This window comes from Epinephelus lanceolatus, chromosome 4 (genome assembly GCF_041903045.1).
Source record: "Epinephelus lanceolatus isolate andai-2023 chromosome 4, ASM4190304v1, whole genome shotgun sequence".
In the NCBI taxonomy this organism is placed as follows: domain Eukaryota; kingdom Metazoa; phylum Chordata; class Actinopteri; order Perciformes; family Serranidae; genus Epinephelus; species Epinephelus lanceolatus.
This window is the reverse complement of record NC_135737.1, coordinates 24,334,860-24,350,293: the sequence shown is the minus strand read 5'-3', so window position 1 is coordinate 24,350,293 and position 15,434 is coordinate 24,334,860. Positions and strand designations below refer to the sequence as shown.

General features: G+C 42.7%; 1 protein-coding gene across 5 annotated transcripts in view; it reads right to left on the bottom strand.

Moving 5' to 3' along the window:
* The window catches only part of schip1 (schwannomin interacting protein 1), a 293,359-nt gene that overhangs the window by 25,590 nt on the left and 252,335 nt on the right, over positions 1–15,434 (bottom strand). The window contains exon 1 of one of the 5 annotated variants that reach the window (XM_033631322.2): positions 14,793–14,914. The exons of 3 other annotated variants lie outside the window; for them this stretch is intronic. In XM_033631322.2, the coding sequence (XP_033487213.1) occupies positions 14,793–14,834 (42 nt within the window). In that variant the 5' untranslated portion in view covers positions 14,835–14,914. Of the gene's footprint in view, positions 1–6,853; positions 7,196–14,792; positions 14,915–15,434 lie in introns of those variants that run through there. One more of the 5 variants, XM_033631323.2, reaches the window with a different exon arrangement.

The following is a 15,434-nucleotide window of genomic DNA, read 5'->3' as shown; positions in this document are numbered from 1 at the left end:
AAAATAGCCCACTGCAGAATAGCCACCTTGTGTTATAACATATTAATGAATGCTCATTTAGATCTATTAGTAATGTTGATAGGCTAAATTTGACTTAAAAGGCTGTGTAAGAGGCGCAAATATGTTTTACAGCTCCAGACAGAATTTTTTTTTCTTTTTTGGCCAAATATGATTCTTTTAACAGTAAAGGTTGCCGATCCCTGGGCTATTGTCTGACAATGTTAAGGCCTCTGGGGGCGAAGGCCTATAATTTAGGCTGATCCAGTGTAGCTAGCGTATATTCAGGCCAAGACTTCCTTTTTCTTGCACTGGTCATTTCAGCTAATCTCCATAAACAGATATCTACATATGAATGCAGAAAAACTTTTAAAAAGCCAATATGAATTGAACTTGTCGTCAGACTATAGCTGCTGTCTTCCGCAACAGCATTTTGTCCAATATGTTCTACCTCCTTAAACAAAGTGTGTACCTGCTGCTCAAACATGATTGACCAACGCTACTTGGACCAAAAATTTAAATCAGAAAACTTCAGATACTGAAACCTTGTACCACCTACAGAATCTTAACACAAATGCAGATATCTGTACACAGAGATTACTACATGCTTGGCACACAGGATTAGTTTCAGTTGGTTGCAGTCTGCGACCTCACCACTAGGTGCCACTAAATCCTACACACTAGACCTTTAAAGGCAGCATTTAGTCAGTGCACACACATGCACAACTTGCTGCAGGGTTAGAATGAAACATACACTCTATCTGTCATGTAACTAGATATATAACTACTTAAACTGAAACAAAAGTTCTATAAAAAGCTTTGAAGAAATACACAAAACATTAACTCCAACCTTAAGCAGTGTTAAAACTTCTGTACTGTGTCATTCTGTCTTTGAAGCATCAACCCTCCACCTACAGACCGAGTCAGAAGATGAATCATTCTAAATAGTCAGAGATCTAATGGGAAGACAGGGATATCTGATAAGAAATAAAATAGCCAGCCAGGGACAACGGGGTATGCATGAGAGATGAGAAGAGAAAGACGAGAGGGAAGAGAACGCCAACTGATACTGATGAACATGAGTCACGTTCATCTGTTACTCTGCTGAGAGAGAGGAGACGAGAAAAGAGAGAAAAAAAAATCTGAAATGAAGACAGTTGGGGGAATAATGCATTCGCATGATAACATCAAAGAGCATTTTAACACAAGCACACAGAAACACACATGCGCACACACGCACAAATGAAAAAATAGGAAGTGGGTTTGATTCAGTGCTGATCCCTCAGGATTATGGGTAGAGTACAGTGAATTGTCTGGCTGTCTCCTGAATCCACCCACACTGGACTGCTGCTGCTGGGGACAACACACACACACACACACACACACACACACACACACACACACACACACACACCAATAAAACCGGTGTTAGTTGTGAGTGGCCTGTTTTCAGCAGAAGGGTGGGGCAGAGTCTGCCCCACTGATTCTCATTACTGAGGCTGACTTCATAGTGAAGGTGAAGTCAGTGCCGATACAAATGGGATAGGAGGTCGTGAGGGACGGGTTACCTGGGTTACCAATGCACGGCAAGCCAGAAGGGGAAAGCTCCAAACAACCACAAAAACACATACATACAATTACAGTTCAAGGGCAAAGACGGAATAGTTTCAGCTGCATATTTAAGACACACACGCACAGGTTAATTCCCCTAATGCTCGTCTGTCGGGTCAGCTGAGAGAGCGAGCAAACGGCAGAGAGAAGGAGAGACAGCGAGAAAGAGAGAGACGTACACACACAGAATGGCTTTTTGTTCCAAGTGAACAGAGGGTGACTGTGGGAGAGAGGGTTCCTGGCACCTACTGTAAGCCTGGAATCCAAGGCCAATGGCGCTCTGTGTGTATGTGTGTGAGCGTGCATTTGGTTGATACCAATGCACCTACACTCGTGATGCTCTTGCTCTTTTTATCACTCTGTGCTTGTTTATGGGTTTGTGTTTTCCTAATGTTTATGCCTGTGTGATAGTATAACACCGGATCACATGCACTGACACTTACACAAGGAAAGTGCTACAGACTCTGATCTGATCTTATTTTGGAAAGAGGAGGAAAGAACGGGGGCTGCTACCATAGCAACGTGGTGAGAATTTCTCCATGGCGATGCTCTGTGTTCCAAACAAATTGGGCTGCGAAAGGAGCACAGGGCGGCCCATCAGGAAATCTTCTAACTCACACAGAGGCCGGTGTTCGGGTGGGTTGAAGTTTTGGCAAATCATATATATAATATCAGGACAAACTGAACTCTTATCTAACATAAAAAAGGTTAAAGCACAGTGAAGGTGTGATATAGGATGCCTCTACATCGCTGTGCAGTGAAACAAAATCAAAAGCACATTACGCACACCATCCAGCATCTTAAAAATTGCATTTAATACAGAGATTACGACTAAATGTATGTCTTGTTTTACCTGTGTGAATACCAGGGCCAGAGATACTCTACAAGCTACCGTGACGCCACCCACTGATTTATGGACTGCCGTTTTGAAGCTTCGCATTTTGCATTTTGTCCGTCACCATCTTGGTGTTTTGGAGCCACAAATGACCATATTTGGATGACTGTGTAGAGCTGTGGAGGAGCAAGGGGTGAACCTGACTCAGAGACTTTAGCGATGCCTCGCAGACAGACTATCACTTAAGCAGCCCCGCCCTTTAAAATGCGTAACTTTACGTCTTAATAAAATGTAAACAAGTGATTACATAAATGTCCCCCTTCTGAAATTGGCTGTAAACATGTTTATTTCTGCTTTAAAGTTGAGCATTTTAACATGGGAGTCTATCGGGATGGACTCACTTCTGGAGCCAGCCTCAAGTGGCCATTAGAGGAACTGCAGTTTTTGACATTTTTGCATTTTTCAGCCCTGGAGGTCGCCACTTGGTAGTAGGGCTAGAAAATATGACACCCAAGATGTATGTCATGATAGAATCTCACATTTGCTTTTAAATCATTAGATGTGACAATAATAGTTATTTGAATACATCAGTTTATAATATTTCCATTCTCATGTTTTGATAGGTCTGTCCTGACTAAGATCTGACCATAGTACTACAGTTCAGTATTATGGGAATCTCGTACCAGTGTGTTAACTTTAGAGCTCGAGATGGGACATTTTTAGCTTAGTTCAGCTTAATGACGAGAGACGTGGTAAACAGGAAGTTTGGCACTGTCCAAAGTAAAAACAATGTGCCTTCACTATGGTACATTTTGTTTGTTTACTTTGTACATAAACAGAAATGTAAAAATGGCAATTTGTGGCTTTAAGGCTCATTTGTGCTCAACATTAGATATGTATATGGACGCATCGGATGCCCTCTGTCTGTAGTCTGCGTTCATGTCATCTGTATTTGTGCACACTTTCTGAAAGCTTACTACACAGACAAAATGCAGCAGTATCACCAGAAATCGTGGCGGCAGTGTAGCGTATTTAATGCAAGACATGACCGTAGGACACGGCAAAGACATGAAAGACAATGACGATACAGAACATCCACATCTTGCAGTGCCTTTAATGGCCTCACAGACCACCGCCATCTGCAACGCTGGCTCCGTTAAAAGGTACATTATTATGACCTCCTTCACCGTCACCATGTTTGTAGTCGTCAGAAACTTTTGACTCTGTCCTCTATTTCCAACTAGTGGATTCACCTACGTCAGCATGAAGAATGCATGGAAGTTCTTCATGGAAGTATTTTTCGTATGTAAAGGAAGTATAAACGAGCCCTTCGATGGAGCTACATGCTATAACCTCTTCACGGCAAACTAGACTAATTAATTATGCCGCTAATACCATCATTTTGCTTTATTATCAGGCCTTATTGATCAATTCTGTCATTCCAGCATGATCCATCACTGGTATCTACTGCACTGCTAGTCCTCATTTATAATTCATCAGGCCACACCTCATATACTGTTACACCGACACCAGAGCTCTCCTCCACCCCTCTCCAGTTGAGCATGAAAAACTGACTGAGCTTGTAGACATATATGCATACCACAAACATAAATCCTCACGCACGTACACATAGATACTGTGTGTGAAAGGATTCACCGATCAGTCAGAGTTCCCGAGACCTTGGCAAGCTGACAGTATTCCTACGGACCGGGATGACACGCTGTGGCCAGGCAGATAAATCTCACCATCACCCTTCACCCTGCTGGTACTGCTGCTGACAGCAATACGGCACTGTGAGATTTATAGATTTACATGAGAATCTGAAAACAGGATGACATATTGAGACCTCAGCTTCTGGTAAACACACTCCGTGCTTTTAGCCCACTCCACAAAATGAAGAGCAGCATTAGGCTGGCTGCAGATGATTTGTTATTCTTGTGATCTAATGATGAGCAATTTTTTTCGTACTCTTTCTGGCCTCATTGTTTATTTGCAAGATTGACATGGCGTAAATCGATAGACAGTTTTGCTTGACTATCAGCCAAATGGTCGCTTTATTGGTTCTCCCGGGGTCAGCCTGTGACTTAATTGGCTAATGGTTTCTGACATTAAGTGGGGGCTCGCCTCAGACATTATGCTGTGGGCAAACAGGGAAGGGCAGAAGCTTTCCATGTGTCTTTTCTTCACCCTCCTCTGTCTTGTCTCCCCTCTTTGCCTTCAGCTAAAGACAGACATACGGGAACCAAACCTTAATTAAAGCAGAGGAAAACTATGACGCAAAGCAGATATCGCCCCAAGACATGAACTGCCTCAGGAGACAAACAGGATTGTGGGGACAACACCCTGCCTGCCGCCCTCTTTCTTCCCTTAATTTGTTTACCCCTGTCCATTTTATCCCCTCATTAAACCCCTCACTCATTCCATCTCCTCCACCATTCCTCTGTTCTTTCCCCCATCGTGCTTTGCTTCTTTCCATCCCTCCGTGTGTGTGTGTGTGTGTGTTTCATGTGTGTGAGGGGCGCTGTCTGCCTACTGGTTGCCAGGTTACCAGTCTAATTGAGGGGCCTCTAGAGAGTCACTGTTATCAGAGCCTGAACCCTCTGTTCCGCTTACCACTCTCGTTCTTTCTCTTATTCGCCCCATCTCGCTTTTCTAGTACATCCATCGCATTAAAGCAATCTCAGCCTCCTTTACCCTCCCTCCGTTGTCAATAAACTTTTTTTATCATCTCCCTGAATTTCAACTGATTATTTTTTCTATTCCCCCTATCATGCATCATCTCAGTTGCCTCAGAAAGCCGTACGCTGCTGTCATTTCTCCCTTTCTACCAACCCATGTCTTCGTTTTGCGCAGCCTGTGTTGTCAATACTTCTTCTGTTAGTGTTTCATTTCTGCCTTTCATCTGCTGTCTCCACTAGCCCTTTGGCGTCACTTTTCTCTGGTTATCTGCCGCTCTTTCCTTCCATCCTGTCATCTTTCTGTCGCTCCATCTCGCTTTTATCTGCCACAAAACATGGCAGGAAATCCTTATCCCGTTACACAACCGGTCCCATACCCACACAAGCGAAAATCCACCCTATTGACATGCACATTCAGATATGTAGAATTTGCACCAAAATTAGTGCAAATGTTTTGTCAAATTATTCGAGTTCTTTTGAGTTTTTTTAACAGCAAAAATCCTTAACCAGAGATCTGAGGGCAGTTTATTAATTTCCAAGCTCATGCATTAAGAGGGTGCACACACAGGTTTTTATAAATGTTAATAATGCCAGAGAGGTGAGCACTCATACTTGTTCACACCCAACTCAAAGCCCTTCAGCTACCATGAAACTGCAAGACTACACGAAAAACAGCAGTACTAGATCAATCACATTTACCCAATGCATACTCACACACACACACACACACACACACACAAAAATACTTCTTCATTCAAACCCAGAGGAGATGTTGGAGGATGGAATTTGGGCTCTCAAGTTTTCATGTTGCATGTTGCTAAAACACTTGAAGTGCACCCACAAGGCCCATCCGTCTCCCTCATGTTTCCCTCTCATCACTTCCTCTGCTTATTCGTGCATCACTCCCTGCTTCTACACTTGCTTCTCCCCATCAAAGAAACTCCATATTTCTCCCTCAATGCCTCCCCTGGCATATTCAGCTCATCTCTTTTGCCTTTCATCTACCTCTCTGCTTGTTCCCACTCTCCATCTCTCCACTGCATTGCAGACTTTCTTCCAAAGCAGAGCTGGTTATAGAAAAGCAGATGTACAGCTGTGGTGCACTTGCTTTTCCTTTAATCACGACTCCTTCATGCCTCCCAATTCCTCGTTAGATAAAGTGGGACACTGCTGTCACTCGTCCCACCAGAATCACACATAAACATGCACGCACACACACATATACATGACCCTGCAAGCAACCATTCGCATTTAAATTCTCTTTATTACTGCATGCATCCTCTGCATGAAACAGCACAGGATGCACTTGCGCACACACAGAGTTCAGTCACAACAATGTAAACTTGCAGTTACATGCACACCTCATGCCTCCTTGACATGGATTGATGAGGCTGGATGAGAGGGAGGTGGAGGGGAGGTAGGACATTATTCCCTTGAGTCAAGTGCTCTCTTAGCAACCAGCCAGCCATCAGACTCACAACACAATCACGTAAACCACACAGGACAGAGAAATACTCCTACACGATGACACACAACACCTACACATGTGCAACAATGTCCTACTTTCATCGTGACATTCAAGGATTTATGATAAACTGAGCCAAAGAGATAAAAAATTACATTTGCACAATCAGTGGAGCTAACAGCAACACAACGTCATCCGCTTGTGTCTGTCGAATAAATTGACAATTCAATGAAATGAATGTGAGTGTCATGCAGCTCTGAGAACTACCTGGTAAGAACAGTTTTCCTGGTGGACCATCCTTCACAGCATCCTAGAGCGGAGCTGGCTGAGCTGGGGGAACAGGAGCAGGACTGGGACCAGATTCCCAGCCCTGCAGTGGTATTCCAACGGAGAGGAGAGGAGAGGAGAGGAGAAGCGAGGATCCCACCCAATCCTCGATCCAAACTAACAAGATCAGTTCTCCTACCTTCCTCTACTTCACTTCAGTTCTCACTCTCTGCTGTCTATCTCTGTTTTCTGATTGTTTCCTAGTCTGTCTGTTTGCTAAGAGAGAAGGACAGGGTCTGATCGCTGCTTCCCCAAAGCCGAAAGAGGGAGGGGAGTGAGAGACTGGAGGAGGGGTGTGGGAACGAGAGAGAGAGAGAAAAAGAGGGAGGGAGGGGAGCAGTGAAAAAGCAGAGTACACTCCCGGTCGCCTTTCTCTGTCTGGTTTGGACTGAAAAGGGGGAGGAGCTGTTGGGCTAAGTGTATGCAGACCCGGCCAGCGGGGAGAGGGGACGATGGAAAAGGGAGGGGGGGTGAGGTTGGCGTGGGTCAGGGTCGGAATGTCATTCTGCTGGTTCGTATGGAGTCATGCCAGACATACGGGGACACACAGAGAGAGGAAGTGAAGTGTAGAGGGGTTACTTTCTTCTTTAACCTTTAGATTAATCCCTATCTGTGCTACATGAATAGTCAACAAAGACAGGGTGCAGCGATACTTTAAGACTCAAACTAAAACAGGGCTGGGTATCAAAGTGTCGGAAAATGTCAACAGCTGGCATTTAATGTTTGGTCAGATTATTGTGGCCACTCAGACCTGATTTAAAGGTCCAGTGTGCAGGATTTAGGGGGATATACTGGCAGAAATTGAAGATATTTTGATGCTTTTTGCCTTCATTTGATAGAACAGATATAGCGTGAAAGAGATGGCGGATGACATGCAACATAGAGCTGTTGGTTGGAATTGAATCCACCACCGCTGCAGCAAGGACACAGCCTTTGTAAATGTGGTGCCTGCTCTACCAGATGAGCAAGTGGGTGCCCAAAAATGGAAAACAATTTAATAAGTATGTTTTTTTAGTGTATCATCACCTGAAAATAAGAATTGTTGTGTTTTTGTTACCTTAGAATGAGCTTTTAACATCCACATCTATGAAGGTCACCGCGCACCGCCATGTTTCTGCAGTTTCCTGTTTTTGTATCAGCCACCGAAGTCAATGGAAAAACACAGATTTTTCACACAAAACTTCTTTATCTAATATTTTTTACAAGCATTAACCCTGCTCTGTTTGTTTTGCAAAGGAAGAGACCTCTGCGGATAATTCGGCTCCTGGTAAAAACCTCCTGAACAATGATCACTGAAGGAATTCTAACTGGGAAGAGTTTCAGCTCGTTGCAATCTAAAATCTTCACCACTAGATGCCACTAAATTCCCCTGTATTTCACATACTGTTCCTTTAAACCAACATTTTGCCAGTTTAGGCAAAGATGTGTCACTCCCTGACATATGAGTCTGTGTTAAAGTATACATGGGCTTTGCATGGCATATACATCTTCCCCTCATTCTCTGTCTGTCTCTTCATAGGATTTATAATCCCACAGTGGCAGATGGCCGGTCTATAATCCAGACGCAGGCCAACCTACTCAGATAATCTCTCCCTTCTCGATCTCTCCATCCATTCCTTTATCCCGACCTCTTCGCATTACTGTTATAAATTCCTGTCTTTGTTTTCTGGTTTGTCCTTTCTTTTTGATCTCACTGAGTTGTAAACAAGTGTCCTGCCTTTTGAGATTTATGAATTGGCGCTTCATCATGTAGATTATTTTACAATTTACAATTTACAATTTACGGCCTATTAATTTTAGGATCCAGTTCAAGGTTTTATTAATTGTTTTTAAGTGTTTAAATGGTCTGGCACCGTCTTATTTATCAGAGCTTGTACAGCCTCACAGTACTTCTAGAGCACTTGGGTCGTCAAACCAGCTGCTCCTGGCAGTACCTCGATCCAGACTCTCTACTCGTGGGGACAGAGCCTTCTCAGTGGCGGCCCCAAAGCTGTGGAACAGCCTACCTTTCCAGGTTAGAGCTGCACAGTCTGTTGAGCACTTTAAAACATTACTGAAAACCCATCTTTTCTCCTTGGCGTTCAGTCCCAGCTAGGCAAGAATCCTTGGCTTTTACTCTTTTTTACTCTTTTATTTCCTTTTTTATCTAATTTTAGTTTTTTAAGCTCTTACTATTTCCTTTGTTTTATTTATTATGATATTTGTGTATGATTATTTTATATTTCAATAACTGTACAGCACTTTGGTCAACTGAGGTTTTTTTTAAATGTGCTTTATAAATAAAGTTTGACTTGACTTGACTTGACAATTAAGTAGTTGGACATTTAGTCAAGTCAAATTTATTTCTAAAGGACAAAATTACAAATGACAAATTTTCCACAAAGGGCTTCACACTGTGTACAGCATGATCCCCTATCCTTAGACCACTGGTTTGAATAATGAAAAGGAAAAGGAAGAAACCTCATCAACAGCAACATTTCATTTTCCCAGAAATGCTTCATCATTCAATTATATAAGCACCAAACCATCACATATGAAAAGCTGGAATCGAATTGTTCTGTCATTTTTGCCTCAATCAATTCTTTGATCACTCATTGAATAAATGTCAAAAATGGTTTTACATTGCTATCGTTCAACAATCAATCATTTCAGATAAAATCCACCCTTCATTTATTTTCCTCACTGTCAACACTCCCATGAAAGCGGTGGTGCAGTACAGCGCTGCACAAGAATGTGAGGGGTGTGGCAATTAAATCATACATCTGTTTCAGCTTTCACTTTTGTCTTTTTTTGGCAAGGTAGCAACACACACCTCCATCCCTCCCCTCAGGCCAGATCTCTCTATTCGATATTGATCTCTGTGGGGGTGACGCTGCTTTTCTCGATGAGACCACTCTTGGGTTTAATGACCTGGAAGTGGATCGATAAGCTCCCTGCTCTGATCTCTCTGCTCAAGCCCGCACATCGCTGCCTCTGGCTTGGCATTCTGCGCTGTGCCCGGCTGGGGCAGGCTGGAACTGTGCCTATCCTGTCACACTAACCTTGGATATAATTATCTGTGCATGACATTGACTGGCGATAAATTTGTGTTTCTTACAGTGAGAGCTACCAACAGGGCCTCGTAAATGCACTCTTAAGCTTTTGCTGAGTTTATAGGCATACAGTTAAGTAGGGGAAGAACAGTGAAGCCAAACAGTAAATGGCAAAGAGATTAAAAAGTGGATGGAGTAGGGAAGGGAGTCAAACATTTAGCAAGTCAACGGATCCAGGATATGTTCTCCTATTCAATATCTATACTGCTGTGTTTCTGCTGCATATGTTGAATTATATGTTTGTTAATACATTAGCCCTGATAAAGTGATTTAGTGAAATAACAGATAGATAGATAGATAGATAGATAGATACAGAGTCAAGCAGTCTTAGGTGCAGAGCAGAAGTGAGTGCTCCTCCTCCATTACAGGCAGCTGCAGACCCAGAGCTAAGGTGAGTCTGAGTGAGACAGAGGCAGCTGCCTGGAGGAAGAGAGGCTTGGCCCGCTTCATCTCCAAGATAACGCTATCTTCTGCTTAGAGGTGGTAAATTTACAGCTCACAGCAACTAAATATGATACAGTCTCTGGCTTTTGTTTGAGAGTCGCTGTAACCCAGAATTTTACGCCTAATCCTGTTCAAACTCTAAAGCTCTTCGGGGGAAAGAAAGGAACCATGAGCCAAATATTCGCACCTAACATCCAAATCTGATTCAACTGACATAAGTCAGGTACAGCCTTAATAGATAGATGGATATTTATCAGTCCATTTATAAATTCATTGTGTACCATACAGTATTCATCAGATAAAATAAACAGACAACTACCAAAACATTAAATCATTAAAATGCTCTATCATAAGGTTCAGAATCCTCAAACACAGAGGTTCAGTTATTTTTGGTCACAGTTTCTGCAACAGTGCAATAGGCGCAGATGATTTGGAAGCCAGAGTGGTTCAGAGGAATAGCACCCTATACCATCTGCCTGATAGTAATAGCTCGTATACACTAAATAGAGGGTGTGAAACCTCTCTTGTAATTGCCTACACTTTTCTCACCTTTCTCAGGACTCATAGGTCATCGACATGCAGTTTTGTTTCTGGACATACTGACTATCTTAAGCTGTTGGTTTTTATAATTCACCAACAACGTGAAATACCAGGCAGTAGAACAGAAAGTTAAAATGCTCTCAACAAAGGAGCGATAGAGTAGTTGCTGTGAATGCTTGTTGTTGTCTACTTTCTGCCCTCTAGTGATCAACAAGCACTTAAGAAAATTACAATCTTAAGACAAATTTAATAACTGGTAACTTAGAGTGGAATTTTGTTGGGCTACACAGCATGACCCCAAGAACAGTAACTTAATAAGGAGTTTCCTAAATCTGATTCCAAGTATAAAGTCAAACTGAGATTATCTTGAGGTGTTTGTATGCTTCAAAAGAAGTGCTTCTCAGATCGTCCAGCACCATCTGAAACCCACATCTTTCTTATAACTTTCTGAAACCGACAGTCTTTAATATATTTACATCTTCAGACAAATTAAAGCCTGATGCATCTCTCTTTTAAAAACACATGCATAGTACTGATTTGTCTTTCTTATGCACGTGCAGATTTAAGCAAGTGCACACATGGCCGGTCAACAAAACTTTGATGTCCAACATCTGTGAGCCCTGCTTTGATACGAGAAGCCACAGCAACCCCCTTTCTCTCCTCTATCACCATGGCAGCAGTCACTCCGCTGACACCCTCCGCTGACCTTCACACGGTTGTCAAGGTTACAATCTGAGTCACAGCACAGGTGGAGACTGAGACAACACCTCTTGATCCAGACAAGAAGAAAAGAAATCAATATCTGACATTACCCAAAGTGTATTGTGTGTGTACCTCCTGATTCTCAAACAGCACCAGCCATCTTAAATAGCACAAAACAAAAACAGACACACTCTGATAACTGTGATTATGTACGTGACCTAAATCAGCAGAAAGACGACTCAGAACAAAGATTATTAACTGGAGACACAAACAGGCAGACACACTGCAGTTTAGCCTCCTACACACCGGCCACATTACGAGATGTCTGGATGGCGTAAATCTAAAAGCTAAAAGACAAGTGCCTTTCTGCTAAAATATAGCTGTACGCCGACTGTGATGTCAAACTTCAACAGCGGTATGTAATTTATTCCTGCACAGAGCAGGAGAAATTGCCGTTATGTGTGTCACTCTCGCTGTGAGGGCGTGTTGTAGTGTACACGAGCACCGGAGCAGCTCGTCTCATCCTCGTTTTCCTCCTCTCATCCCGCACATCAAAACACCACTCATGTGGGGCTCTGTGTGTTTAACTCTGCTGCGTGGGCATATTTATAGATGCAAACAGAAATAATGAATACCTAATCATAAATCACTGATAACAGAGTGAATAACATGGTGGTTCACTCTACTGTACTCCACTAGTGGGATGCAGACAGTCAGAAATGATACTGTAGGTGGTGAATAATGCACCGTAACACTTTGTGCAGAACAGGATTCTCAGTCATGCTGTGACGCCTCCTCCCTTTCTCTGACAGCTTGCCCTCTCTCTTTAAGCGTCCTCGCCGTCTACCCCTCTGTCCTTTCTTTCTGGCCTTTCAGGTGTAACTACATTTGCTTTCTTTTCACCACTCCTTCCCTCTCTTTTTCTGCCTTCCTCTCCTTTCCCAGCAGGAAGAGGGGGAGCGCAGATGCTTTTAGCGAGCTGACATTTTGTGCCAGTGTAAAAACACTGCATAGCAAAGCAGGTTGGCTCAGTGTGAGGGCTGGATTCTGGCGGTAATGAGCTCGCTCTGACAGGGAGGAACTGATGTGGAAGGCCAGGGAGTACATGTGTGTGTGTGTGTGTGTGGGTGCGTGTGTGTGCTCAGTCTTATGATCAGCCACCAGAGGTTGTTCTAATGAGGACTGTATGTCTACAGTTGGTGGTGGGAAGACTGCTCAGAACACCAGGCTGCATTAAAATTTGTTTTACATTTTTATGTGTGGCGACAAATCTGAATGCCAACTGAGTAAATGACTAACTGGCCACCAATTACACTTGTGCAATGACAAAGTCTGTTATGAAACAGGAGTAGTGATTCACAGTGATTAATTAGCGGCTGAGACAGACTAGATTTGTTATGTGCTTCTTGACTACAAATAAAGAAATGTGGAAGGCGAAAAGAAAATCAAGAAAATTTGAAAAAGAACTGACTTTAGCTGAAATGACTCATTGATTACAATGAGTCATTACTGACTTTAGCTGAAATGACTCATTGATTACAATTTAAATGATGAGTCCATCAGCCTATTAGTCAGCTGAGTCACCAGAGGAAGATAATTGTTGTACATTTCTGCAAACCACAAATATGTAACAGTTGTATGTTTCATTCATATCATATCAATGTCTCTTAATTAACATATTATATGAGCTGACTTTGTCATCAGGAACTGTGGGGGATAGTGGATGGTGTGTCACGGAGAAGAGGCGCCTGCCAAGACTAGTGTTTTAGACTAACAAACCAGTTGTTTAAACAAGATATTGCTGTGTTTTCAGCAACTTTTTAGGCACAAAACGTGGGTGCTTGGTGGCAAACCATTGGCAAGGATAGTGCAATGAAAAGCAAGTGTTTATTACAGAGACATCGGTGCTGTAACTACCATGACTGTGCCCCCAAAACTGGTTATTTTATGACAAACATGATCTTTTCCTAACTGTAAACAAGTGTTTTTTTCTGCATAAACCTATCCATACATTACACACATTGCTGAAATGTAAAGTTTTCAACACATCCACTACATAATAGTAATGCTCAAATGTAATGTATCCGTTTCGGTTTGCAGAAATGTACAATGCCAACATTTTTTTTTCTGGTGGTTTGGTTGAATTAATTTATCAATAAATAAAAAAAAAATAAAGAAATAGATAAATGTTTTTTTGTATATATATTTTCTGACACGTCATAGACCAAAATGATTAACTTATCAAGAAAATAACTGGCAGATTAATTAATAATTAGGATAGGTAACAATTGGCATCTTTTTAAGATCAAGATCACGATCAAGATTAACTTCATTGTCCCACAGAGTGGGAAATCTGTCTTGGGCCCTACACCCATACTGCAGCCATAAAAATACAACATGCAACATGGGGCATAGACAAATCAACATTATATCCGAAATTCATGTGGAAGATAAAAAGGTCTGAGACTCAAACACACCAGGTCAGTGTCGAGATTGCCGACCGACACCCTCGTGGTGAACTGCGAGCACCACTTTGGTTGACATAAACGCAGGTACCACCACCTTTGCTCTTGCTTGAGTTATCGTTCCTATCAGAGCACACCAGAGAGAAGCCTTCCAGGGCAACGAGCGAGTTGGGCATATCCTCCTGTAGCCATGTCTTGGTAAACACAAGCAGGCATTAGTCCTGTTACTTGTGTTGTTTTGTTTGTCTTACGTGATAGGTAATTCAATATTTGTGGGTTTTGGACTGTTCATTGGACAAAACAAGCGAGATGATGATGTCATTTCAGGTTTAAGAGAAACTGAAACAGGCATTTTTTATTATTTTACAGACAATGCGATTAACTGATCAAGAAAATGATATCTAGCTGCAGCCTCACTTCAGCCTGATAGAATGATTATTCTTGTTTTATGAGTGTGTGAGGAGATAAAGTGCTCTGTGCTCTGCAGCAACAGATGAAGCTCTCTGCAGGACCTGGCACAAAGTCCCCCCCTCTCTCTCTCTCAAACACACACACACACACACACACACACACACAGTCACATGAACAGACTTAGATAACACAGGGTAAGAAGCACGGAGACAAAAATACCCTGACTTTGTTGGAGCCTGTGTGGGTGTGCAGACGTGATTTAAACATGCCTTGTATTTCCAGCCCGATATAAACACACCATGTTCACAACCCACTTCTCTCCCTCTCTCTCACGCACACACACACACACACCAAAACACACACTCTATAATTAGGAGCAGAGAGGACCAGTGTTTCATGTTTCAGCTCCACCCAAATAAGCACATATCCACGCAAGCACACACACACTCAGCACAAGCATAGGCCACTGTGTGTGTGTGTGTGTGTCTGACTCAACCCTTTGTTCCTCAGAGAAGAGCCAGGAGAGGTGATGGATAGGACTTTAAAATCCTTCACTGCTTGGAAAACATAAACCCTCTTTCTCAGTTTCCAGCTCTCGCTCTCTTTTTGTTGCCTTCTTGCAATGAACCTTGTTTTTTTCATCTCCTCCGGCCCCGTTCTTACTCATAAAGCCGGCTTGTGTGCGAGTGTGCGTCTGCGTGTGTGTATTGGGCTCTGCTCTGTAGTGACTGTGCAGTATGAGGACTGACACAAAGCTATAACATTAGAGGCTGTCTCCTCACTGCTACATAAATCCCCATTTCCTCCACAGCACGCTCTGCCACTCACAGCCTGCACCCCTCTTTGATAGTTTTCATAGGGTGGAGA